At 42.6% G+C, this 27484-nt stretch overlaps 1 protein-coding gene across 4 annotated transcripts in view; it reads right to left on the bottom strand.

The window, feature by feature from the left end:
- The window catches only part of LOC109889683 (coiled-coil domain-containing protein 136), a 63308-nt gene that overhangs the window by 11952 nt on the left and 23872 nt on the right, over nt 1–27484 (bottom strand). For all 4 annotated transcript variants that reach the window (XR_002255313.2, XR_004209790.1, XM_020481294.2 and 1 more), the window contains 8 exons: nt 18558–18694; nt 15067–15217; nt 10691–10765; nt 9755–9855; nt 8932–9133; nt 7426–7543; nt 1912–2200; nt 1224–1355 (listed from right to left, as the gene is read on the bottom strand). Coding sequence is in view for 2 of the 4 variants with exons in the window: in XM_020481294.2 (XP_020336883.1) it covers nt 1224–1355; nt 1912–2200; nt 7426–7543; nt 8932–9133; nt 9755–9855; nt 10691–10765; nt 15067–15217; nt 18558–18694 (1205 nt within the window). In the remaining 2 variants the exon portion in view is untranslated. The remainder of the gene's footprint in view (nt 1–1223; nt 1356–1911; nt 2201–7425; nt 7544–8931; nt 9134–9754; nt 9856–10690; nt 10766–15066; nt 15218–18557; nt 18695–27484) is intronic.

Here is a 27484-nt window from a genome sequence, read left to right as displayed (position 1 = left end):
AAGATCTGCATCACTATACTGAGAGCTTTTCGGTTTCTAAAATTACTAATTTGGGTTTACTTTAGAACCCCCTATACTATACAACAAGGTTGAGGAAATTATTGTTGGTTGGGGGTAAGTTTCTCAAAAACAAGTGAAATCACAAAACATTTCCATCCAAATTTTAGATTTGGTTGTAAAAATGCTAAATACTTCCTTAACCTACAGATGTAGGTACCAGACCCGGTCTCAGGGATGGTTAACTCTCGAAATCACTTCAATATCCACTAAATTAGGTAAATCTCCTTACTTGTGGAATAATCTCTAAAACTCTCTAAAATGTAATGCTTTGATGCAGCTCGTGCAATTCAGACAGCTAATTGTTGACCTTTTTTACTGAAGAATGTGTTTGTTTTGTATGATTGTGTTTTGTAAGTTGATGGTGGAATAATTTGTGTTTTGTATGTTTTATTTGTAAATGTTGTACATTTGTGTCACCCCCTGATCTGTTTCACCTGTTCCTGTGAATGTCTCCACCCCTTCCAGGTGTCGCTTATTCTCCCCAGTGTATTTATCCCTGTGTTTCCTGTTTCTCTGTGCCAGTTCGTCTTGTATGTTTAGTCAAGTCAACCAGCGTGCTTTTCCCGTACTCCTTTTGCTATTCTCCTTTTTCTAGTCCTCCCGGTTTTGACCTTTGCCTGTTTCTGGACTCTGTACCCGCCTGCCTGACCACAAGCCTGTCTGCCACTCTGTACCTCTTGGTCTCTGATCTAGCTTGAACCTTTTTGCTTGTCCATGACCATTCTCTTGCCTACCCCTTTGGATTAATAAACATTGTAAGACTCCAACCATCTGCCTCCTGTGTCTGTATCTGGGTCTCGCCTTGTGCCTTGATACATTTGTATTGATTGTGTACATGCAAGGCTCCCATGAATAAGTGGCCTTGGTCTCAATGGGATTTCCCTGATTAAATAAAGGTTCAAATAAAAATATTTCAACAGTATCTATACACATAACATGTGGAATAAACAGACACAGAATAGGTGTGATGTGTGTGCTGTATTTCTTGTTTTCATTTGCGTAAACTTGAACTTTTTTGTAAAACACAGAGAAATGTTGAAATCAGAAAACAGTCAGAAACAATTAGAACAAACCCAAAAAGCCTTAATGATATGCAATATACCGTTATTAACTCCTATCACTATGGTGACCACCTGACCTCTAACCCCAGTGTGACCTCTCACCTGCCACCCTCCAGCCAACCTCTCGAGCTCTGCCTTGCAGTGCAGTAGCTCCTCCTCCAATTCAGCTCTCTCCCTCTGGCTGCAGTCATATAGTTCCTGCAGTTCCCGCAGCTCAGTCTTCAACCCATCACACTGAGGGAGACAGAGTAGAACATAAAGAATCAATCAATCACATGTATTAACAAAGCCCGTTTTACATCCACAGCTGTCACAAAGATCTTTAAAGTAATCCAGCTTAGACCTCAAAGAGCAAGCAGAAGCACAGTGGCAAGAAAACACTCCCTAGAAAGAACAGTTGTTGAACACTTCAGAACAGAGATTCATCCCGACACATTACAGGCCAGGTCTGTAAATTGTGTCGTAGTCCAATAATTAGCCTAATAATTTGTTAGTGATTGTGCAGCTGCTGCTCTGTTGTTTTTCTTTGCCACTGATATGTGTGGCTTTATCATTTTCTTCAGCGCAGTTCTGAATCTGGCTGATTAAAACTGCTCCAATAGTCAGTGAGCATCCACTACTATAGTTACTATGGTACTGTCTGGTGCCTAATATACCTGTCTCTGTACCAGCTAGGCCTTCCCCTGCCTTTTTCAACTGGTCCCTCAGAAAGAAAATCTCCCTGAATCTTCCTTTCCAGATCCATCCAACAGACTGTACTGTACCGTACCGTTCTATTACCATAACATACCTGTCTCTGTACCAGCAAGGCCTTCTCCTCAGCCTGTTTCAGCTGGTCCCTCAGTGAGAAGATCTCCCCAAATCCTCCATTCCAGCCGGTGGGGGTCATGGGCTTCCCATCGAACGAAATGTTCTTCTGGATGGAGGCGTCCACAAGGCGGCAGTTGGTGCCTGGGCTCGTAGACTGGCACTCGACCATGGTCATATAGCTCTCCGCCATGCCCCCCTCCTCTGTGCCCACCCCCACTCCTGTACCAGCTATCTCACCATCCTTCAGGGACAGATATACTCTGTTGGAGCTGGTGTGGAGCGAGAGGAGAGAGTAAAATCCCAAAGGGGATTAGGTGAAAAGAAGGAGAAGAAGATTAATTGATGTGGTGAACAATTAAATCTTAGACTTTTTACGAAACAAAAATAGAAACGCAACATGTAAAGTGTTGGTCCCATGTTTCATGAGCTGAAATAAAAGATCCCAAACATATTCCATACGCACACAAAACTTATTTCTCTCAAATTTGTGCAAAAATTTGTTTACATCCCTGTTAGTGAGAATTTCTCATTTGCCAAAATAATCCATCCACCTGACAGGTGTGACATATCAAGGAGCTGATTAAACAGCATGATCATTACACAGGTGCACCTTGTGCTGGGGACAACAAAAGGCCACTCTAAAATGTGCAGTTTTGTCAAACAACACAATGCCACAGATGTCTCAAGTTTTAGGGAGTGTGCAATTGGCATGCTGACTGCAGGAATGTCCACCAGAGCTGTTGCCAGAGAATGTAAGGTTTATTTCTCTACCATAACCCGCCAATGTCATTTTAGAGAATTTAGCAGTACTTCCAACCAGACTCAAATCAAATTTTATTGGTGACATACACATGGTTAGCAGATGTTAATGCGAGTGTAGCGAAATGCTTGTGCTTCTAGTTCTGACAGTGCAGTATCTAATAAGTAATCTAACAATTCTCCAACAACTACCTAATACGCACAAATCTAAAGTGGTAAATGAGAATATGTACATATTTTTTATTTTATTTCACCTTTATTTAACCAGGTAGGCAAGTTGAGAACAATTTCTCATTTACAATTGCGACCTGGCAATGGATGAGCGATGGCCGAGCGGCATAGGGAAGGTGCAATAGATGGTATAAAATACAGTATATACAGTACATATGATATGAGTAATGTAAGATATGTACACTTTATTAAAGTGGCATTATTTAAAGTGACATTGTTTAAAGTGAGGTCTCAAGTAGGCAGCAGCCTCTCTGAGTTAGTGTTTGCTGTTTAGCAGTCTGATGGCCTTGAGATAGAAGCTGTTTTTCAGTCTCTCGGTCCCAACTTTGATGCACCTGTACTGACCTCGCCTTCTGGATGGTAGCGGTGTGAACATGGAGTGGCTCAGGTGGTTGTTGTCCTTGATGATCTTATTGGCCTTCCTGTGACATTGGGTGCTTTAGGTGTCCTGGAGGGCAGGTAGTTTGCCCCCGGTGATGTGTTATGCAGACCACACCACCCTCTGGAGAGCCTTGCAGTTGAGGCAGGCGCAGTTTCCGTACTAGGCTGTGATACCACCCAACAGGATGCTCTCGATTGTGCACCTGTAAAGGTTTGTCAGGGTTTTGGGTGGCAAGCCAAATTTCTTCAACCTCCTGAGGCGCTGTTGTGCCTTCTTCACCACACTGTCTGTGTGGGTGGACCATTTCAGTTTGTCAGTGCTGTGTACACCAAGGAACTTAAAGCTTTCCACCTTCTCCACTGTCCCTTCGATGTGTATAGGAAGGGTGCTCCCTCTGCTGTTTCCTGAAGTCCACGTTCATCTCCTTTGTTTTGTTGACGTTGAGTGAGAGGTTGTTTTCCTGACACCACACACCTAAGTGCCCTCACCTCCTCCCTGTAGGCTGTCTCATCGTTGTTGGTAGTCAAGCCCACTACCGTTGTGTCATCTGCAAACTTGATGATTGAGTTGGAGGTGTGAATGGCCACACAGCCGTGGATGAACAGGGAGTACAGGAGGGGGCTGAGCACCCTTGTGGGGCCCCAGTGTTGAGGGTCAGCGAAGTGGAGATGTTGTTTCCTACCTTCCTACTAGCACAGCTGGCCCTTGGATGTACACAGAGAGCTAATATTAATAATATGCATGTTAATCTCAGCCAGGAGAGATTGACTTCATCAGTACTTTTATTTATGAGAGGTATTGTTGAATGCACCGAGCTGTCTGTCTAAACTACTGGCACACAGCTTGTACACCCATGCATACCCCACAAGACATGCCACAAGAGGTCTCCTCACAGTCCCCAAGTCCAGAACAGACTATGGGAGGCACACAGTACTACATAGAGCCATGACTACATGGAACTATTCCACATCAAGTAACTGATGCAAGCAGTAAAATTAGATTTAAAAAGCAGATTAAAAAAACACCTTATGGAACAGCTGGGACTGTGAAGCAAATCAAACATTGGCACAGACACAATCACACAATCACACACACACACACACACACACACACACACACACACACACACACACACACACACACACACACACACACACACACATGGATTTAGTACTGTAGATATGTGGTAGTGTTGGAGTAGGGCCCTGAGGGCACACAGTGTGTTGTGAAATCTGTGAATATATTATAATGTTTTTAAAATGGTATAAACTGCCTTAAATTTTGCTGGACCCCAGGAAGAGTAGCTGATGCATTGGCAGCAGCTAATGGGAAAGCAGTAGCTAATGGGGATCCATTATAAATACAAATACAAAATACCTTCACCACCTGGGGGCGGCCCGTCAGAAAGTCCAGGACCCAATTGCACAGGGAGGGGTTGAGACCCAGGGCCTCCAGCTTGATGATGAGCTTGGAGGGTACTATGGTGCTGAATGCTGAGCTGTAGTCAATGAACAACATTCTTACATAGGTATTCCTCTTGTATAGATGGGATAGGGCAGTGTGCAGTGTGATGGCGATTGCGTCATCTGTGGACCTGTTGGGGCGGTATGCAAACTGAAGTGGGTCTAGGGTGGCAGGTAAAGCACTTCATGATGACAGAAGTGAGTGCTATGGGGTGGTAGTAATTTAGTTCAGTTATCTTTGCTTTCTTGGGTACAGGAACAATGGTGGCCATCTTGAAGCATGTGGGGACAACAGACTGGCATATGGAGCGATTGAATATGTCTGTAAACACACCAGCCAGCTGATCTGCGCATGCTCTGACGGCACTGCTAGGGATGCGGTCTGGGCCAGCAGCCTTGCAAGGGTTGACACGTTTAAATGTTTTATTCATGTCGGCCACAGAGAAGGAGAAGCGCAGTCCTTTTTAGTGGGCCACGACGGTGGCACTGCATTATCCTCAAAGTGGGCAATGATGGTGTTTAGTTTGTCTTTAAGAGTGACGTCGGTGTCCATGACGTGGCTGGTTTTCTGTTTGTAGTCCGTGATTTCCTGTAGACCCTGCCACATACGTGTCTGAGCCGTTGAATTGCGACTCCACTTCGTGGGGGGGGGGGGGGGGGGGGGGGTGTAACTACACTGTTTATATTCAGCCATATTCCCAGACCTCTGGATCAAAACAATCTTGAAACGTGGATTTCCATTGGTCTGACCAGCTTTGAATGGTTCTAGTCACTGGTACATCCTGTTTGAGTTTCTGCCTATAAGACATAGGAGCAATATGGCGTCGTGGTCGGATTTGCCAAAGGGAAGGCGGGGGAGCGCTTTGTATGTATCGCGGAAGTTAGAGTAGCAGTGATAGCGTGTATTACCCCCTGTGCGTAGTGCACTCAATATGCTGATAGAATTTAGGTAGCCTTGTTCTCAAAAAGCTTCATTAAAATTCCCAGCTACAATAAATGCAGCCTCAGGATATATGGTTTCCAGTTTACATAGAGTCCAGTGAAGTTCCTTGAGGGCCGTCTTGGTGTCTGCTTGAGGGGAAATGTACACAGCTGTGACGATAACTGATGAGAATTCTCTTGGGAGGTAATATGGCCGGCATTTGATTGTAAGGAATTCTAGATCGGGTGAGCAGGTCTTGAGTTCCTGTATGTTGTTATGATTACGCCATGGGTCGTTAATCATGAAGCATACACCCCCACCCTTCCTTTTCCCAGAGAGGTGTTTATCTCTGTCGGAGCGATGCATGGAGAAGCCCTGTGGCTGAACTGATTCCGACATCATATCCCGAGAGAGCCATGTTTCCGTGAAACAGAGAATGTTACAATCTCTGATGTCTTTCTGGAAGGCAACCCTTGCTCGATATTGTCTACCTTCTTGTCAAGAGACTGGACATTGGCAGGTAGTATACTCGTGCACATCGCCCACCGTTCCCGTCTACAGAGCCTGACTATAAGGCCGCTCCATCTGCCCCTTCTGCGGCGCCGTTGTTTTGGGTCGGCTTCTGGGATTAGATCCATTGTCCTGGGTGGTGGTCCAAACAGAGGATCCACTTCGGGAAAGTTGTATTCCTGGTCGTAATGTTGGTAAGTTGCCATCGCTCTTCTATCCAATAGTTCTTCCTGGCTGTATGTAATAAGACTTAAGATTTCCTGGGATAACAATGTAAGAAATAATACATAAAAAAACTAAATACTGCATAGTTTCCTAAGGACTCAAAGCGAGGCGACCATCTCTGTCGGCGCCATCTCTGTCGGCGCCATCTCTGTCACAACCGCAGAGCACGTGTAACCACGCCAGCCCGGGAGTGTCACATCCGACTTCTTCTGTGGGATCGTCTGAACCAGCCACCCAGACAGTTGATTAAACTGTGGATTTGCACAACCAAAGAACTTCTGCACAAACTGTCAGAAACCGTCTCAGGGGAGCTCATCTGCATGCTCGTCATCCTCACAAGGGTTTTGACTTGCCTGTAGTTCGGAGTTGTAACCAACTTCAGTGGGCAAATGCACACCTTCGATGGCCACTGGAACGCTGAAAAAGTGTGCTCTTCACGGATGAATTCCAGTTTCAACTGTAATGGGCAGATGGCAGATAACGTGTAGAGCATCATGTGGGCGGGAAGTTTGCTGTTGTCAACGTTGTGAACAGAGTTCCCCATGGTGGCAGTGGGGTTATGGTACTGTATGAGCAGGCATAAGATGCGGACAAAGGACACAATTGCATTTTATCGATGGCAATTTGAATGCACAAAGATACGGTGATGAGATCCCGAGGCCCATTGTCGTGCCATTCATCCGCCTCCATCACCTCATGTTTCAGCATCATAATGCACGGCCTCATGTCGCAAGGATCTGTACACAATTCCTGGAAGCTGAAAATGTCCCAGTTATTCGCCTGCATACTCACCAGACCAACAGATGCATATCTGCATTCCCAATCTAGTGAAATTCATAGATTAGCGACTAATTTATTTATTTCACTTGACCGATTTCCTTATATGAACTGTAGCTCAGTAAAAAATTGTTGCATGTTGCATTTATATTTTTGTTAAGTTTAAATGGGTAGCAGATACTGTAAGCAGACTAAGTAGCCAAATAATTGGATGCGTCGTCTCACCCTGTCCTCTGTAGTTGGAGGAGCTGTAGTTTCTCAGTCAGGCGTCTGTTGTCGTCCTTCAGAGTCTCACAATCCTCCCTCAAAGTGACACACTCCTGCCTCAGTGTACCTACATCACCTGACAGAACACAACAGGATCGTCACACATCAGGGTTGAGTTCAGTCGGCACAAAACACAAGAAAACGGTCTGAAACGGAGTGATCTAGGGAGGTACTCTCTGAACTTGTCCAATAAGAAACACTTGTTTTCCGTTGCACATTTTGAAACATTTTGCTAATGTGTCCTCTAATGGACACAACCCAAGAGCTACACAGTAACACATCCTCCACAAGTTCTGTTTGTGTGACCGCAGGCAAACATTGGGTATGATAGATGTACCGCTCATCACTATGTACATACCTCTTGAGACTCTAGGGGCAGTATTTCATTTTTGGATTAAAAAAACATTCCCGTTTTAAACAAGATACTTTGTCACGAAAAGATGCTCCACTATGCATATAATTGACAGCTTTGGAAAGAAAACACTCTGTTTCAAAAACTGCAAAGATATTATCTGTGAGTGCCACAGAACTGATGCTACAGGCGAAACCAAGATGAAACTTCAAACAGGAAGTAAGGAAAATTTTCATGAATAGTTAACGTTGCGTTATGGTAATGAGCTAGACGCTGTATTCACGATCCCGGATCCGGGATGGCTAGTATCAAGAGGTTTTAACTAAAGTATCAACGCTGAGTCTATACTTATGTGCCCTACCCATCAAAACCATTCTGCCTATTTTACAAGTCTGTACTCTGCCCACTGCAAATAGACATCAATGACAGACACAGAAAGAGAAAGACCTACTGTCTGTAAACCTAACATCAGACTGGAATTTGACACTCATAAAACTGTGACCCAAACCCTACTGACTCTGCCACTCCTGTACTGCTCTGTCTAGGCATCTACACTGATAACATGATGAAACCTGTGCATGAGGTCCTGGCTGTGTTATTGCTGTGTTATTGCTAGCGGCATCATGGTTAGAATCTCACAGTCAAAGACAGTTGGGGTTTAATAAAAGAGGTTGAGGAAAGGGTTAAATATTACAAAAATGTCTCACACAGGGAGCCACAGGGGTGGTGGTGGGGTGATAGGTTGTGTGTGTTTGGGATACCAAGGATGACAGTGATGTCAGTGATGTCACCCTCTGAGTCAGGGAATGAGGTCAAGTTAGGGGTGAAGTAGAGCGGAGGCACAGTGACATGTAAGGGACACATACCCAATACATGACATCACTGCTCTGCTCTGGTGGTGAGGGTTAGGGTGTGACTCAGGGAAGGGGGGAAGGGTCTAGAGAAGCCCTTTGCTGATTGATGCTGCTTTGAACTGGCCAGTGGACAAGGTCAGGGGTCAGGGATAATAAGATCAACAAATTTACTATGAAGACCTTCCCAGATCTCGATTCGCAGCGTGGTGATCTCTAGCTCCTATTGCTGCTCCTCTTATCTCCTCCCCTCTCTCTCACCTCCTTTCCTCTCTTCCTCCCTCCTTTGACTCTTCATGCTGATCTCTGCTCTCAGTGTGGTGATCTCCAGCTCGTACTCCTGCGCCTCATCGTTGAGCCTCCCCAGCTGGGCCCGGAGGCGACACAGCTCCTCCTGCAGGGACGCAATGTCGTTCTCCCTCTCGGCCGCTGCCTCCTCAGCCGCCTGCTGCAGAAGCAGAACCTGCAAGTAATCAGTCAATAAATCAATCAATCAAACTCAGCAGCACCACCTGTAACACAAGGAACCGAACAGTCAAACCTATCCTCGCATGCAGAGAGCACATACTTCTGGAAATAGTAAAGTAAAGTAAAATAGCCTAACAAAGTAGAATAGCCGTAAAGTAGCCTAAAGTAAAGTAACTTAAAGTAAAGCAAAGTATCCTAAATCCAAGTAAAATAGCCTTATTAAGTTGCATAGTCTAAAGTAATGTAGCCTAAAGTAAAGTATTTTATTTTTTTAAATTTATTTAACTAGGCAAGTCAGTTAAGAACAAATTCTTATTTTCAATGACGGCCTAGGAACAGTGGGTTAACTGCCTGTTCAGGGGCAGAACGACAGATTTGTACCTTGTCAGCTCAGGGATTCGAACTTGCAACCTTTCGGTTACTAGTCCAACGCTCTAACCACTAGGCTACCCTGCCTCCCCGTACCTTCAAGTAAAGTAAAATAGCTTAAAGTAAAATAAAGTATCATACAGTAAAGGAAAATAGTCTAAAGAAAAGTACAATAGCCTAAAGTAAAGTCCAATAGCCTAAAGTAAAGTAGCTTAAGAAAGTAAAATAGCATAAGGTAAAGCACCACCTCCTCCTGGGCGAGGCGTAGCTCCTCGTGAGCCTCAGTCAGCTCACTCTCCTTCTCCTCCTCTAGAGAGTCCATCTCCTCCTGTACTGAACGCAGCTGGGCTGGGGAGGGAGACATACAGGGACAAGAGTTTAAATGGTTATACATACAGCAGTGTTCTTCAAGCCTCTCCTCTGGGACCCTTAGCAGTTCCATATGATCTATTTCAGAGCTAGCTCACCTGATTTAACTTGTCAAGTAATCATCAAGCCATTGACTAGTTGAATCAGGTGTGCTCGTTCTAGACTACAATGAGTTAGGTAGTGATACGTGAGGAGATCTGATTACAGGGTGCATGAGCATATGGGTGTTCCTGGGAGAAAAGTAAGTTGTGATTTCAAGAGTAGCTGGTGTAACTGGTGGTAAATGGGCTGTAAGTGAGCCCCAGACATTGACAACAGACAATTGGCTCAGATCCCCGTAAGACAAATGACGACACACACATGTAACACTTGACAGCCAATTACATCACCTCACACTTATGCAACACAGCCGTTCTGTCTATGTAGCCTTTCTGTGGGGGCTCACACTGTCTCTGTGGCCCCTCAAATGTAAACTTTTCATTAGAGGTTAGGTGGGACAATGGAATTCCATATGGTGATTGGACATTGATGAATTATCTATTCATTACCAATCATAATTTTCCCCCATTAGCAATCTTTGTGTCAAACAGCCTTTACATGTAATTGTTTCGGCTCTCTGTAGCTGCTGTGAAGCGTGAGTCGGTGATATGCACATCCCAAACGTTCTAAGTACGGGTGCTGGAGGGCCTCATGATATATACTGATGCTCCCTGGTGCTTTATTGTTGTCACAAAATACACAATGGTTTCACTTATTTGGTGCCAGGATTAAAGCACCCGGGAGCAGCACTTTATACATCTGTTGCAGACAGTACCTTGCAGGTTGTGGACCTGTCGTGCAAAGGCTTCTGCCTGGTGGGCACTGGCCAGACGCTCATCCTCCAGCAGACCTGTATGGGCACATAGGGAGGGAGAGACAGGTATGAGAGAAAGAATGAGTCAGCAGTTTATGATGTAGTGGTATAATTCTCACTTCACACATTTTTCTGAAGTGTCGACATTAGTCTCATTCATATATTATATTTATTTTCAAAGCCTTAAAATTTGACATCCACATCAATGGTCTTGTTAGCAAGTCTTTAGGTTTTACACCCATATACATTAACTGGCATGTGATGTGACAATAGTGGAGTGAATTACTCACTGGTCCAAAAAGTTGTACCCATTCTGAAATGGAACTGGGACATTCTCACCCGGACGCAATATGCATAAATTAACTAATATAAAGGCACCTTCTGAACAGACTTGAGGACAACTAGACCCATTCCGTATAGACCTAGTCAGATCCAGACCCGGTCTGATCCGAGTGAGAGAATCAGCAGAAAATATATTTTTTAAGCTACATAATTTTTGTATTTGTTTTTATTTTTTACCATTAACCCCTCCACCACCCCCCTCTTCGGAAGACAAATATATTTGTGTTTTTTTTTACAGGTTTTTTGCTACATATACATACATTTTACTTACACATTTTACATACATGGTACTTTTATATAAAGCAGTCACATAACAATAATACTTTAAACAAACATAAACTCTTTAATCCCAACCCTCAGCCACGATCAGCCCATCCCACCTATCACCATAGATCACCCTCATTTGGTTTCCATGTGCCATATATTTCTCAATTGTGCTATGATGTTTTACATACTTTTTGAACATTTCTAACTCGTATAGTATCCATAGATTGTGAGCTAAAGATGTAAACCTTTCCTACGAGTACAATTATATTATTTATTGACTGACTATGGCTTTCCAAATCATCCAACACTGCTATTTGTAGAGTTATTTTTAAATGCATGTTGTGATTTTTTAACCATTCCTGAACCTGTGACCAGAAACAAGCTACATGGGGGCAAAACCAGAATAAATGATCTATTGATTCTGTCTTTTCACAGCAAAATGTACAGAGCTGAGATTGTTATATGCCACATACAGTTGAAGTTGGAAGTTTACATACACCTTAGCCAAATACATTTAAACTCAGTACTAGTAAAAATTCACTGTCTTAGGTCAGTTAGGATCACCAATTTATTTTAAGAATGTGAAATGTCAAAATAATAGTAGAGAGAATGATTTATTTCAGCTTTTATTTCTTTCATCACATTCCCAGTGGGTCAGAAGTTTACAAATGTGATGAAAGAAATAAAAGCTGAAATAAATCATTCTCTCTATTATTATTCTGACATTTCACATTACAATTAATATTTGGTAGCATTGCCTATAAATTGTTTTACTTGGGTCAAATGTTTTGGGTAGCCTCCCACAAGCTCCCCAGAATTTTGGCCCATTCCTCCTGACAGAGCTGGTGTAACTGAGTCAGGTTTGTAGGCCTCCTTGCTCGCACACACTTTTTCAGTTCTGCCCACAACTTTTTATGGGATTGAGGTCAGGGCTTTGTGATGGTCACTACAATACCTTGACTTTGTTGTCCTTAAGCCATTTTGCCACGACTTTGGAAGTATGCTTGGGGTCATTGTCCATTTGGAAGACCCATTTGCGACCACGCTTTAATTTCCTGACTGATGTCTAGAGATGTTGCTTCAATATATCCACATAATTTTCCTCCCTCATGATGCCATCTACTTTGTGAAGTGCACCAGTCCCTCCTGCAGCAGCACACAACATGATGCTGCCACCCCCGTGCTTCATGGTTGGGATGGTGTTCTTCAGCTTGCAAGCCTCCCACTTTTTCCTCTAAACATGACGATGGTCAATGTGGCCAAATAGTTCTATTTTTGTTTCATTAGACCAGAGGACATTTCTCCAAAAAGTACGATCTTTGTCCCCATGTGCAGTTGCAAACCGTAGTCTGGCTTTTTTATAGTGGTTTTGGAGCAGTGGCTTCTTCCTTGCTGAGCGGCCTTTCAGGTTAAAGCCATGACATAATTTAATGGAATTTTCCAAGCTGTTTAAAGGCACAGTCAACTTAGTGTATGTAAACTTCTGACCCACTGGAATTGTGATACAGTGAACTATAAGTGAAATAATCTGTCTGTAAACAATTGTTGGGACAATTACGTGTGTCATGCACAAACTAGATGTCCTAACCGACTTGCCGAAACTATAGTTTGTTAACGGCAGGTAGCCTAGTGGTTAGAGCGTTGGACTAGTAACGATAAGGATGCAAGATCGAATCCCTGAGCTGACAAGGTAAAACTCTGTATTCTTCCCCTGAACAAGGCAGTTAACCCACTGTCCATAGGCCTTGTAAATAAGAATGTGTTCTTAACTGTCTTGCCTAGTTAAATAAAAAAAATAGTTTGTTTTAACAAGACATTTGTGGAGTGGTTGAAAAACTAGTTTTAATGACTCAAACCTAAGTGTATGTAAACTTCAAACTTCAACTGTATATATAGCATTCTGTTGGTGGCAAAATTGAAAAACTCTAAGTGTTGAATCAAGTGTAGTTTTTTTTAACCAGTTCATAAACCATATGCCATGGAATTGGTACATCGAAAATGTCTTCCCATTTATTTTACAACCTGTCAACATTTTTGTCCTCAAATGAAACTGGTATATTTCCTTTCAACCAAGTTCCCTACCTTCTCCCTTTTCCACCTGCCTTCAGTTTGGATTGAGCAGATATTCCCATATATTTTTGATAACTGCATATGTGAAATAACTCCTCTGTTTTTATTCATAATATCATGAATAAATATAATATAATTTGGGGGTATTTTGTTTGTTAACGTGCCTATTTTTGAATTTTGTTTGATGCCGTTTTTCCCCCTTTCCCACAATGGATTTTTTATTTCTTGTTCTATACCCCGTCCAACTGGTGGTGGTAATGCACCATAAATAAATATTTAAACAGGAAGTGTCCCAGACATCCTGTTCCGTCCCCAGCATATGGGGAGTGATGACATCATAGTGCGGTCCAACCAAACCTGGAAGCTTCCCTGGAGCCTGAGCGTGCTGAATGCGCCCGTGTGTGTGTGTGTATGTGTGCCTGTGTGTGTGCATGTGCGCACGTGTGTGTGCTCATGTACGTGTGTCTGAGCGTGCTGTGAGCATGCAGCTCTGTCTGTCTGTGAAATGCCTGCTCCCTACCAGACAAACAACTGACACTGAGCTCACCACTCTAAAAGTACCCTGGCATGAGCTGTTCTCACTGAGCTGAGTTGGCTCACTATGTTCACAGCACTAAGGCCTTACTCAGTGTGTTCACTAAGTTCATAGCACTAAGGCCTTACTCAATGTGTTCACTATGTCCTCAGAGCTAAGGCCTTACTCAGTGTGTATGAGACAAAACATCTAGCAATCTCAGGGAAGGGAATATGACTGCAGTATGTAGGGTGTCCACCTACTTTTCCCAGAGTGGGTGAAAACCCACTTTGGTGATGACATTTCACTTCCTTGTGTTATAAAATATATTTTACCAAAACAGATATGATTATTTATGTACTGAATCGTTCAGTGGGGGCTTTTTCTAACATTTAATTAACAGTATATCCAAAAGGTCAGATTTGTCGACAGAGCGGTGCAGCTTTCTCACAGCAACTTTTGATGATTTTACATGTTGTGGTGGTCATCTTCAAAGTTGTTTCCACGGGTTGCAAAAATACACTTTTGCATGACACGAACTGAATTAAATGTAAAATTCTTTAAAAATCTTCAGGTACGCTCAGTGCTCCATTTACATTTTACAAAGTTACGCTTGATTTTGTGAGAAACCTTCTACTAGAACATGAATTTCGCATTCATATGAAAAGCATCTACTAAAATATGAAAATACTACATCTTACCTCTATAATGTTTATGTCCTGGGAGAAGAAAGATGAAGAGTTCAACTGGAGAGTGAACCTGTTAGATTTAAATCTCGCAGAGTATCTGGTCCCTATTCATTTAATTTTGCCCATCCTACAAGGGTAAAAATGTATAGCTTTTGAACGGATTATGATAGAGACATGAGGTTTGGACCGTTGGTTTTCTGAGAGGATTACCTACCCAATTAACAATTTACCCATTGGTCAAAATATGTGTTTTCACTCCAACCCTAATCTAGCCCACCTGATTCTAATAATTAGCTGGTTGATCACCTGCACCAGGTTGGCTTTGGAGTGGAAACCTACAGGAGGGTAGCTCTCCAGGAACAGGGTTGGAGAACCCTGACCTATAATATGGCACTGCTAATGGACCACAGCTAACAGCTAACTAGCTAGCCATTTCGCATCAACTACTCTCTTACCCTGTAGCTCGTGGAAGGCCTCCTGGTGTTTGTTGGACATTTCCCTGGCCTCCTCTAACTCCAGAAGGAGCTGCAGCACCTGGCTCCTCAACTCCTCCAGCTCCTGCTCCTCAGACAGGGGCTCCTGCTGTTCCCTCCTCCCCTTCTCCTCCTCCGAGATAGAGATTGATAGATCAAATCAAATACATTTTTATTCACTACATGCGTCGAATACAACAGGTGTAGAGCTTACAGTGAAATGCTTACTTACAAGCTCTTAGCCAACAATGCAGTTTTAAGAAAAACAAGTGTTAAGTAAAAAATAGATAAGTAAAAATAACAAATAACAAATAGTTATTAGAGCAGCAGTAAAATAACAGTAGCGAGGCTATATACAAGGGGGTACCGGTACAGAGTCAATGTGTGTGGGCACAAGTTAGTCGAGGAAATTGAGGTAATAGAGTTAAAGTGACTATGCATAGATAATAACCAGAGAGTAGCAGGAGCGTAAAAGAGTGAGGGGGGACAATGCATATACTCTGGGTAACCATTTGATTGGCTGTTCAGGAGTCTTATGGCTTGGGGGTAGAAGCTGTTAAGAAGCCTTTTGGACCTAGACTTTGTTCTCCAGTACCGCTTGCCGTGCGGTAGCAGAGAGAACAGTCTATGACCAGGGTGACTGGGGTCTTTGACCATTTTTAGGGCCTTCCTCAGACACCGCCTGGTATAGAGGTCCTGGATGGCAGGAAGCTTGGCCCCAGTGAAGTACTGGGCCATACGCACTTCCCTCTGTAGTGCCTTGCAGTCGGATGCCGAGCAGTTGCCGTACCAGACAGTGATTCAACCTGTTTGGATGCTCTCTATGGTGCAGCTGTAGAACGTTTTGAGGATCTAAGAACCCATGCCAAATATTTTTTGTCTCCTGAGGGGGAATAGGCTTGTCATGCCCTCTTCACGACTGTCTTGGTGTGTTTGGAACATGACATATCCTTCGTCTTTATCATGTTAAGGGAGAAGTTGTTGTCCTGGCACCACACGACCAGGTCTCTGACCTCCCTATAGGCTGTCTCATCGTTGTCGGTGATCAGGCCTACCACTATTGTGTTGTCGGCAAACTTAATGATGGTGTTGGAGTCATGCCTGGCCATGCAGTCATGGGTGAACAGGGAGTACAGGAGGGAACTGAGCACACACCTCTGAGGGGCCCCAGTGTTGAGGATCAGCGTGGCGGACGTGTTGTTACCTACCCTTACCACCAGTACAGGATCCAGTTTCAGAAGGAGGTGTTTATTCCCAGGGTTCTTAGCTTAGTGATGAGCTTTGAAGGCTCTACGGTGTTGAATGCTGAGCTGTAGTGAATGAATAGCATTCTCACGTAGGTGTTCCTTTTGTCCAGGTGGGGAAGGGCAGTGTGGAGTGCAATAGAGATTGCTTCATCTGTGGATCTGTTGGGGCGGTATGCAAATTGGAGTGGGTCTAGGGTTTCTGGGATAATGGTGTTGATTATGAGCCATGACCAAACTTTCAAAGCACTTCATGGCTACAGACATGAGCGCTACGGGTCGGTAGTCATTTAGGCAGGTTACCTTAGTGTTCTTGCGCACAGGGACTATGGTGGTCTGCTTGAAACATGTTGGTATTACAGACTCAGACAGGGAGAGGTTGAAAATGTCAGTTAAGACACTTGCCAGTTGGTCAGCGCATGCTCGGAGTACACGTCCTGCTAATCCGTCTGGCCCTGCGGCCTTGTGAATGTTGACCTGTTTAAAAGTCTTACATCGGCTACGGAGAGCGTGATCACATGATTTCAACTTTTCTGCCTGCGGCTATGGAACCCTGACCTGCACATCAGTCGTGCTACCTGTCCCAGACCTGCTGTTTTCAACTCTCTAGAGACAACAGGAGTGGTAGAGATACTCTTAATGATCGGCTATGAGAAGCCAACTGACATTTACTCCTGAGGTGCTGACTTGCTGCACCCTCGACAACTACTGTGATTATTATTTGACCATGCTGGTCATTTATGAACATTTGAACATCTTGGCCATGTTCTGTTATAATCTCCACCCGGCACAGCCAGAAGTGGACTGGCCACCCCTCATAGCCTTGTTCCTCTCTAGGTTTCTTCCTAGGTTTTGGCCTTTCTAGGGAGTTTTTCCGAGCCACCGTGCTTCTACACCTGCATTGCTTGCTGTTTGGGGTTTTAGGCTGGGTTTCTGAACAGCACTTTGAGATATCAGCTGATGTAAGAAGGGCTATATAAATACATTTGATTTGATCACACAGTCGTCCGGAGAGCTAATGCTCTCATGCATTGTTCAGTGTTGTTTGCCTCGAAGCGAGCATAGAAGTAATTTAGCTCGTCTGGTAGGCTCGTGTCACTGGGCAGCTCGCGACTGTGCTTCCCTTTGTAGGCTGCAATAGTTTGCAAGCGCTGCCACATCCGACGAGCGTCGGAGCCGGTGTAGTATGATTCAATCTTAGTCCTGTATTGACGCTTTGCCTGTTTGATGGTTCGTCTGAGGCCATAGCGGAATTTCTTATAAGAGTCCCGCTCCTTGAAAGTGGAAGCTCTATCTTTAGCTCAGTGAGTGCATTATTTTTGGTGGTAAATAGACAGCTATGAAAAATATAGATGAAAACTCTCTTGTTAAATAGTGTGATCTATAGCTTATCATGAAATATTCTACCTCAGGGGAAGCAAAACCTTGAGATTTTCTTAATATTAGATTTCGTGCACCAGCTGTTGTTTACATAAATATACACAGACCACCACCCCTTGTCTGAGCTGTTCTATCATGTCAATGTAGCGCAAACCTCGCCAGCTGTCTTTTATCCATGTCGTCGTTCAGCCACGACTCGGTGAAACAAAATATATTTGTTTTTAATTTCCCATTGGTAGGGTATTCGTGAATGTAGCTTGTCTATTTTGTTATCCAATGATTGTACATTGGCTAATAGGACTGATGTTAGAGGCAGATTACCAACTCGCCGTCGGATCCTTACAAGGCACCCGACCTATGTCCCCGATATCTCCATCTCTTTCTCCTGCGAATGACGTGGATGTTGGCCTTGTTGGGTGTCTGAAGTAAATCCTTCGCGTCCGACTCGTTAAAGAAAAAAACTTAATCCAGTACGAGGTGAGTAAACGCCATCCTGATATCCAGAAGCTCTTTTCGGTCATAAGAGACGGTGGCAGAAACATTATGAACAGAATAAGTTACAAATAACGCAAAAAAAAACACGCACAATAGCACAATTGATTAAGAGCCCGTAAAACGGCAGCCATCTCACAAGAGGCTGGTGAGGGAAGGACAGCTCATAATAATGGCTGGAATGGAGTGAATGGAATGGTATCAATCACATGGAAACTAAATGTAATGTCAAACAGCAGCAGATAAAAAAAGACACACATAGAACAAAAAAACTGAATACAAAATTAGGACCCATAAACATGCCAGACGAATAAAGACTACAACAGATGCCACCAACAAACATAAGAGCTTCTCTACCTCCTCCTCCTGATCTCTGTCCATTGTCTCCTTTTCGTTGTTCTCCAGTACTCCTCTCTCCTTGGCTGTGATCTCATTGTCCATGGTGGGGCTCAGGCTGGGGCTGCTCTCCGCTTTCAGATCTCCACAGGGCTCATCTGAGAGTGATTGAAAAAATACAGAATTATAGATGGTTGAAACCCTATAGTTTATGGTAGAAACAAAACAACCTATTCAGATCACACAGCTATATATTCTCAAAGACCTTTTACTTCAAGAGTCACTTTCCCCAGACACAGATTGGACTAAAAAGCCCTTTAAATTAAGAAACCTTTGCAAAAAAACACAGGTCAAATGTGCAGGTTCACATGTGAAATACTGTAGCTGTTTTCATGGTGAGCTTACATTTTACTCATGAAACCATATTTTCACATGTAAGAAAACTCCAACTGTGAAAATCTCACTTTCACATGTGGAATTGCAGATTCACATGAAGGGTTGAAATAATATTATTCTCCTCACATGTGAAAAGATGGTTTAAACATGTTGCAGTAGCATGTTTCCACCAGTGGAATTATGTTGAAGACATCTAAAAAGCCCAAATGATTTTACGGGGAATACATTTTGTTGGGGCAGGTAATGGATCACGTTCAAATGGCGACATACACTAAGTACACAAAACATTAAGAACACCTGCTCGTTCCATGACATAGACTGACCAGGTGAATCCAGGTGAAAGCTATGATCCCTTGCTGATGTTACTTGTTAAATCCACTTCAATCAGTGTAGTAGATGAAGGGGAGGAAAATAAAGATTTTTAAGCCTTGAGACAGATGAGACACAAATTGTGTGTGTGTGCCATTCAGAGGGTGAATGAGCAAGACAAAAACAGTAAGTGCCTTTGAACGGGGTATGGAAGCAGGTGCCAGGCGCACCAGTTTGTGTCAATGACTGCAACGCTGGGTTTTTCACACTGTGTATCAAGAATGGTCCACTACCCAAAGGACATCCAGCCAATTTGACACAACTGTGGGAAGCATTGGAGCCAGCATCCCTGTGGAACGCTTTCGACACCTTGTAGAGTCCATGCCCCAACGAATGTAGGTTTTTCTGAGGGCAAAAGGGGGAGATGCAACTCAATATCGGGTGTTCCTAATGTTTGGTACAGTCAATGTAGTTTTGCTGTATGAAGGTCAGTGACAGTTTAAGGGGCAATCCTTAGTTGCTACATCCACTTTAGGACATATTAATGACATGTTTCCATTGATTCTGGAAGAATATAACGTATAAATACATCAGGAGCTTAGTTCAACTGTCGTACCCCATCAGAAACCAAAATATAACTCCACTGATTTTAAATGTAGCCTAGTAGTTAGGGCGTTGGACTAGTAACCGAAAGGTTGCAAGTTCGAATCCCAGAGCTGACAAGGTACAAATCTGTCGTTCTGCCCCTGAACAAGGCAGCTAACCCACTGTTCCATTGAAAGTAAGAATTTGTTCTTAACTGACTTGCCTAGTTAAATATAGGCTAAAAACATGGTTAACTTTTCACTGCAGTGGGCTGAATCAGGGTCACAGAGAGTGATTCTTGGGAGTCTTAAACAAAAGTATACACTTCACACACATGGTTATGGGCTTAAAAAAACAGAAGACACCAGGTACCATGTCAGATATAGAGTTGAAATGTGAACATTTTGAGTTTGCATCCCAATATTACACTTTATATACATCACAGAAGACTGAAATATAACAAAAATGTTTGACATAGAAACACCATATATATATATATATATATACAGTTGAAGTCAGAAGTTTGCATACACTTAGGTTGGAGTCATTAAAAGTCATTTTCCCAACAATTGTTTACAGACAGATTATTTCACTTATAACTCACTGTATCACAATTCCAGTGGGTCAGAAGTTTACATACACTAAGTTGACTGGGCCTTTAAACAGCTTGGACAATTCCAGAAAATGATGTCATGGCTTTAGAAGCTTCTGATAGGCCAATCGACATCATTTGAGTCAACTGGAGGTGCACCTGTGGATGTATTTCAAGGCCTACCTTCAGACTCAGTGCCTCTTTGCTTGACATCATGGGAAAATCAAAAGAAATCAGCCAAGACCTCAGAAAAAAAATTGGGGGAGGCTTGTAAGCCAAAGAAACCATCCCAACCGTGAAGCACGGGGGTTGCAGCATCATGTTGTGGGGGTGCTTAGCTGCAGGAGGGACTGGAGCACTTCACAAAATAGATGGCATCATGAAGGAGGAAAATTATGTGGATATATTGAAGCAAAATCTCAAGACTTAAGGACAACAAAGTCAAGGTATTGGAGTGGCCATCACAAAACCCTGACCTCAATCCTATAGAAAATGTGTGGGCAAAACTGAAAAAGCGAATGCGAGCAAGGAGGCCTACAAACCTGACTCAGTTACGTCAGCTCTGTCAGGAGGAATGGGCCAAAATTCCCCCAACTTATTGTGGGAAGCTTGTGGAAGGCTACACGAAACGTTTGACCTAAGTTAAACAATTTAAAGGCAATGCTACGAAATACTAATTGAGTGTATGTAAACTTCTGAGCCACTGGGAATGTGATGAAAGAAATCAAATCTGAAATAAATCATTCTCTGTACTATTATTCTGACATTTCACGTTCATAAATAAAGTGCTGATTCTAACTGACCTAAAACAGGGAATTTTTGCTGGGATTAAATGTCAGGAATTGTGAAAAACAATTATATATGTATATATATTTTTTATCATCTTTCTAATTATGAAATTATGAAAAACATTAACATTCCACCCATGAGGCCAAAGAGGGTGATTTAGTAATTGACTGCAGGAAAGGGCTACACAACTGTAATATTTATATCTATGGTCAGTCCTTGCATCCATAGCCTTTGCCACGGGAAGTGGCGTAAATTCAGCTAATCCTAGGGTGTGGCAAAGTGGGGGTGCGTAGAAATACACACACCAGTTGAAGCATATTTAATATACTTCTTTTTCCACATTTTGTTACAGCCTCAATTTTTTAAAATTAAATTTAGATTTTGTGTCACTGGCCCACACACAATATCCCATAATGTCAAAGTGGAATTATGTTTTTAGAAATGTTTACAAATTAATTAAAGATACACTATGAAGAAATGTCCTGTTTGCTAAAATTCAAATTGTTCACCTAATTTCAATTTGTGACAAAACTAGCAAGTCTAGTGTAGAGAATCATTGTACCATCTTAACCACTGTGAAATATATTTTCCATAACCCAAAATTATATTTTCAGCTGTTTGACACTGGTGTACAAAACCAAAAGTAAAATATGCAAAAACTAAACTTAAGACTAACTTAAGACCAGGAAGCATAGAAATAAAGCATATAGAACAGATCTACCACTTCTTAGACTTGCTTTCAATAGTAATGACACATCTGTAACTGTCACATTTCTATGTGAATTTGGTCGGGTCTCCCAAAAAGTTACATGTTGCAGCTTTAAAAATGAAAAGCTGAAATGTCTTGAGTCAATAAGTATTCAACACCTTTGTTATGGCATGCCTAAATAAATTCAGGTGTAAACATTTGGGAAGTCATTGACTCACTCCGTGTGCGATAATACTGTTAAACATGATTTTTGAGTGACTACCTCATCTCTGTACCCCACACATACAATTATCTGTAAGGTCCCTCAGTCTAGCAGTGAATTTCAAACACAGATTCAAACAAAAAGACCAGAGAGTTTTCCAATGCCTTGCAAAGAAGGACACCTATTGGTAGGTGGGTAAAAAAAAGCAGACATTGAATATCCCTTTGAGCATGGTGAAGTTATTAATTACACTTTGGATGTCACCCAGTCACTACAAAGATACAGGCGTCCTTCCTAACTCAGTTGCCGGAGAGGAAGGAAACCGTTCAGAGATTTCAGGGATTTCATGACTTTAAAGCATTTACAGAGTTTAATGGCTGTGATAGGAAACTGAGGATGGATCAACAACATTGTACTTACTCCACAATACTAACCTAATTGACAGAGTGAAAAGAAGGAAACCTGTACAGAATAGAAATATATATTTTTTAAATGCATCCTGTTTGTAAATAAGGCCCTAAAGTAAAACTGCAAAAAATGTGACAAAGAAATTGTCCAGAATATAAAGCGTCATGTTTGGGGCAAATCCAATACAACACATTACTGAGTACCACTGTTCATATTTTCAAGCACAGTGGTGGCTGCGTCATGTTATCTTTATGCTTGTCATCAGCAACGGCTAGGGAGTTTTTGGAATAGAGCTAAACACAGGCCAAATCCTAGGAAAATCTGGTCCAGAATGCTTTCCAACAGACACTGGGAGACAAATCTACCTTTCATCAGGACAATAACCTAAAACACAAGGCAAAATATACACTGGAGTTGCTTACTATGACAACACTGAATGTTCCTGAGTGGCCAAGTTAGTTTTACTTAAATCGTCTTGAAAATCTATGACAAGACTTGAAAATGGCTGTCACGTGGGGATTTTTTTTCCATGAGGGAAAAACACTTGGAAAATGTTCATGTGAAATTTCACACGTGTCCATAAATCAGGTGTGACCAAAATGTATATGTGTTATATATATGTTTTTTTAAGTGTCAGAAAACCACGTTTGGTCATGTGTTTTTTTTGTAAGGGAACTCTCTTGAGCAATATTTTTCGTCCAGGAGTATCTATAGCAAGACCGAACAAACTAGGGTTTGGCCCGTAACAATGTTTGGTTTTGCCACCTAGAATATTTTTTGTTTGTTCATTTTTTAGTTGAAAGTTAGAACATTTGAATATAGCAGTTTTCCACTTCTTATGTCAGTCACTGACAGTCACTCAATTAGCCCATATGTCAGCTAAAAAGGCTATTATCTTATGTTTACTTCCATAAAAGCTGCTCCAGAGATGTCTCTTTCCTCTGGGCCTTTTCAACATTATATCCAACAGTGTCATCTAGTGATGCAGCTCCTACAGTGCATCAGGCATGGCCTACAGTCTGTAGTCATATAGCATGTATTGAAGTTTGTGCATATTGACACAGTTGTAGAATTAAACACATGTACATGGTGTATGAGCACAGAGCCCATATTTGACGTTGGTCAGGAACAAAAATCGCATTATTCAAGATGAAGCTTGAATGTAATGCGCTGACATTTATTAAACAAGACAACAGGTCAGTCTTTTAAACTCCATGTGCGCACGAAGCCGACAGCATACAAAGACACAGTGTTTTGTGTTTCTGAATGAATTCACATGGAATTAATTCACAAAGACATCCATCCATGGCAGTGTTGGTAAAATATTCACTTAGCTAGCAAACATAACTCAGATTTTTGACATTCTTCTTCTCCTTTACTACAAATCAAACGTCAAACGTTCTCATTTCTCCAGGTGGGGTGAGAGTAAGCTACTGTCCTCTGCTCCTTTCTTTCCTTCTTTCTAACCCCTCATTCACATTTCGTGGTTGTGTTGTCGCTTTTTGTAGTACTGTTTTGTGCCTATTCCTATGTCCTTACAGGCCTGTTTGTTATGTAGTGTATTCTGTTAAGTGAAAAATAAAGTAAGCTACAGCCATTGGCTGGACTGCAGACGGCGAAATGAAGGGGCGAAGGGAGGGCGTGATGTCGCCGTTCTCTTTCTCTTAGTCTCGGTCTCTCTTCTCTTCCTCTTTGCTTCTGTTTCTCACTCTCACCTTGCGAACAATGTTTCCAATGTCTATCTTCAACTACGTTGGAGTCATTCCACACTGCTCTAAAACAAACGTCTATCCATTTAGTTTTGAAAATAGATCTGACCTGGAGGTCATGTTGTTGTGCTGAATTAATCATGCTCCTGTGTGTGTGTGTGTGTGTGTGTGTGTGTGTGTGTGTGTGTGTGTGTGTGTGTGTGTGTGTGTGTGTGTGTGTGTGTGTGTGTGTGTGTGTGTGTGTGTGTGTGTGTGTGTGTGTGTGTGTGTGTGCGTCCGTGTGTTCGTGCATGCGTGTATACCATGTGATATGTTGTCCTATTTCCCGATATATCCCAGACTGTCTGATGACTGGTGACAATACAGATATGCTGAGAAAGAGAAATAGAAGAGAGACAGAGAAAGACAGACCGAGAAACAGAGACAGACAGAGAGACAAAATCAAAGAGAAAGAGAAGAGCGACAGAAAAAAGAGGGGGAAAAAAGAGAAAGAACGATAGAGAGGAGAAGAGAGAAAAAAGCAGCGAGGGACAGAGAGTAAAACATTAACTAATGGTGTGTGTGCGTGTAACAACTGATACATTTTCCTATTTCCTGATATTAACCAGGCTGTCTAGTTAATGTGCTACAGTAGCCCAGAGGGTCCAATCGCAAAATCTCAGCTCAGGGGAAACATGTACAGCACTGACAGAGGTAATTATTTCTGTCGCATGTACACATGCACGTATACCCATGGACAATCACCTTTGTTTGAAAACACATTAAGGCCTGGAAGGGTTTGGGTGTGTGTCATTGGATGAGAGTGTCTCATTAAAGTTTGATGCTGTTGTAATGAGTTAGCAATGAAGAGCATTGAGAGATCGAGGGGGGGGGGGGGGGGGGCATAGCCCCAAGAGGCTGCCTGCTAGGGCATCAGGACACAGATAGAAGAAAGGGGAACACCTAGTCAGTTGTACAACTGAATGCCTTCAACTGAAATGTGTTTTCCGCATTTAACCCAACCCCTCTGAACCAGAGTTCTTCGGCATCCGGGGAACAGTGGGCTAACTGCCTTGCTCAGGGCAGACCTTGCCAGCTCGGGGATTCGATCCTGCAACCTTTCGGTTACTGGCCCAATGCTCTAACCATTAAGAAGCATCAGTCATACAGTAGTCAAGTATATATACTGAACAAAAATATAAACACAACATGTAAACTGTTGGTGTCATGTTTCACGAGCTGAGATAAAAGATCCCATACATTTTCGCACAAAAAGCTTATTTCTCTGAATATATAAAGAAGCTGATTACACAGTAAGATCATTACACAGGTGCACCTTGTGCTGGGACAATAAAATGTCTAAGATGTCTCAAGTTTTGAGGGAGCGTGCAATTGGCATGCTGACTGCAGGAATGTCCACCAGAGCTGTTGCCAGAGAACTGAATGATAATTTATTTCCCATAAGCCACCTCCAATATTGTTTTAGAGAATTTGAGAGTATGTCCAACCGGCCTCACAACCGCAGACCATGTGTAACCATGCCAGCCCAGGACCTCCACATCTGGCTTCCAGAGTCGGGGGGGGGGGGGGGGACAAGTTGCATTTATATTTTTGTTCAGTAGATATGAAACTAGCTCTTGCTTTATGAAAACTTCCATTTACTCTGATTGTATCACACAACATATTTAACTTTCTGTTCATCAACTCTTATCCTGTCAATTTAGAGTCAAGGAAGTAAGAATGAAACAGAAACAGCAAGTATGCCTGTGAGACGTGTAAGTGTAGAAGTCACTCCCCTCAATTAGTCATCCTTACACATGACTGATTATATCACATCTCTCTTTAAAGATCTTTCCTCAGTTGACAGCTAATTGCTACACTCACTCCATTGACATTAATCGAACAGTACACCACACAACTTTAGCCTTCTGTTCTCATTCTCATATCCTGCCCTATAGTGTCCATCTTGTACACGCGCACGCACGCACGCACACACACACACACACACACACACACACACACACACACACACACACACACACACACACACACACACACACACACACACACACACACACACACACACACACACACACACACACACACACACACACACACACACACACACACACACAGTTCTGGGTGCCTGATTGGAGCAGGAATGTAACCACGGGAGCTGCTTGTTTCACAGCTTCAGGGAAACAGACTTAAAGCTACGATCTGCAATTGGAACATTCATTTTGGGAAGAACATCACCTATAAATGCTTCATGAGCTTAGTTCAACAGTCAAACCCCACCATTTTTGGCATTATATCGGTCTTGTGTTTTGTGTCTTGGTCAGAACTCCGAATGTGGAGAGCAAAAAGAAAGGCTGCCAATGTTCTAACAATGAGAAATAGTGAGAAATCAGTAGAGACAGCAGAAGAGTAGGAGAGAAACATAATGCCGATGCTGTTTTGACATCCGTTCACGCGCTTAAAAAAAATCCAGTTAGCGGTCACAGCTAGTGCTGATCAGACATCACGTCATCTTGCTACTTATCATTAGAAACATCTGGAGTCACACAAGGTGATCCCACTCTACTGAATAACTATCGGCCCATAATCTAAATTGTCTGTTCTGGAAAAGGTATTGGAGTCTCTAGTCAATAAGCAGCTTAAGGCCTACCTCCAGAAAAACAGTAGTTTGAGTGTTATGCAATCAGGTCACAGCAACTTTGAAGGTTTGAATGATATTCACTGTGCCCTGGATAGAAAACTGCATAGTGAATTTGTATTCACAGACTTGGCAAAGGAATTTGACTATGTGGACCATACTGTCTTGGTGCAGAGATGGATGTGTATTGGGATTACTGGTCATGCTCTGGAGTGGTTCGTGAATTACCTGTCAAATCGAACCCAGTGTGTTAAGGTGGATGATTGTAAGTCGGACACCATAGAGTTGTCTTCAGGTGTGCTTCAAGGATCAATTGTAGGTCCCCTGCTGTTTATTATCTATATCAACAACATTGGGAGACATATTGAGAGAGGAGACAAACCTGCTTAATGGGTGACATGTCTGGTGAGTATGCAAGCCATGGAAGAACTGGGATATTTTCAGCTTCCAGGAATTGTGTACAGATCCTTACGACATGGGGCCGTGCATTATCATACTGAAACATGAGGTGCTGGCCCAGGATGAATGGCACGACAATGGGCCTCAGGATCTCATCACAGTATCTCTGTACATTCAAATTGCCATAGATAAAATGCAATTGTGTTCGTTGTCCG

This window comes from Oncorhynchus kisutch, linkage group LG4 (genome assembly GCF_002021735.2).
Source record: "Oncorhynchus kisutch isolate 150728-3 linkage group LG4, Okis_V2, whole genome shotgun sequence".
Lineage (NCBI taxonomy): Eukaryota > Metazoa > Chordata > Actinopteri > Salmoniformes > Salmonidae > Oncorhynchus > Oncorhynchus kisutch.
The sequence above is the reverse complement of the archived record's forward strand: the minus strand, read 5'-3'. Positions and strand labels throughout refer to the sequence as shown.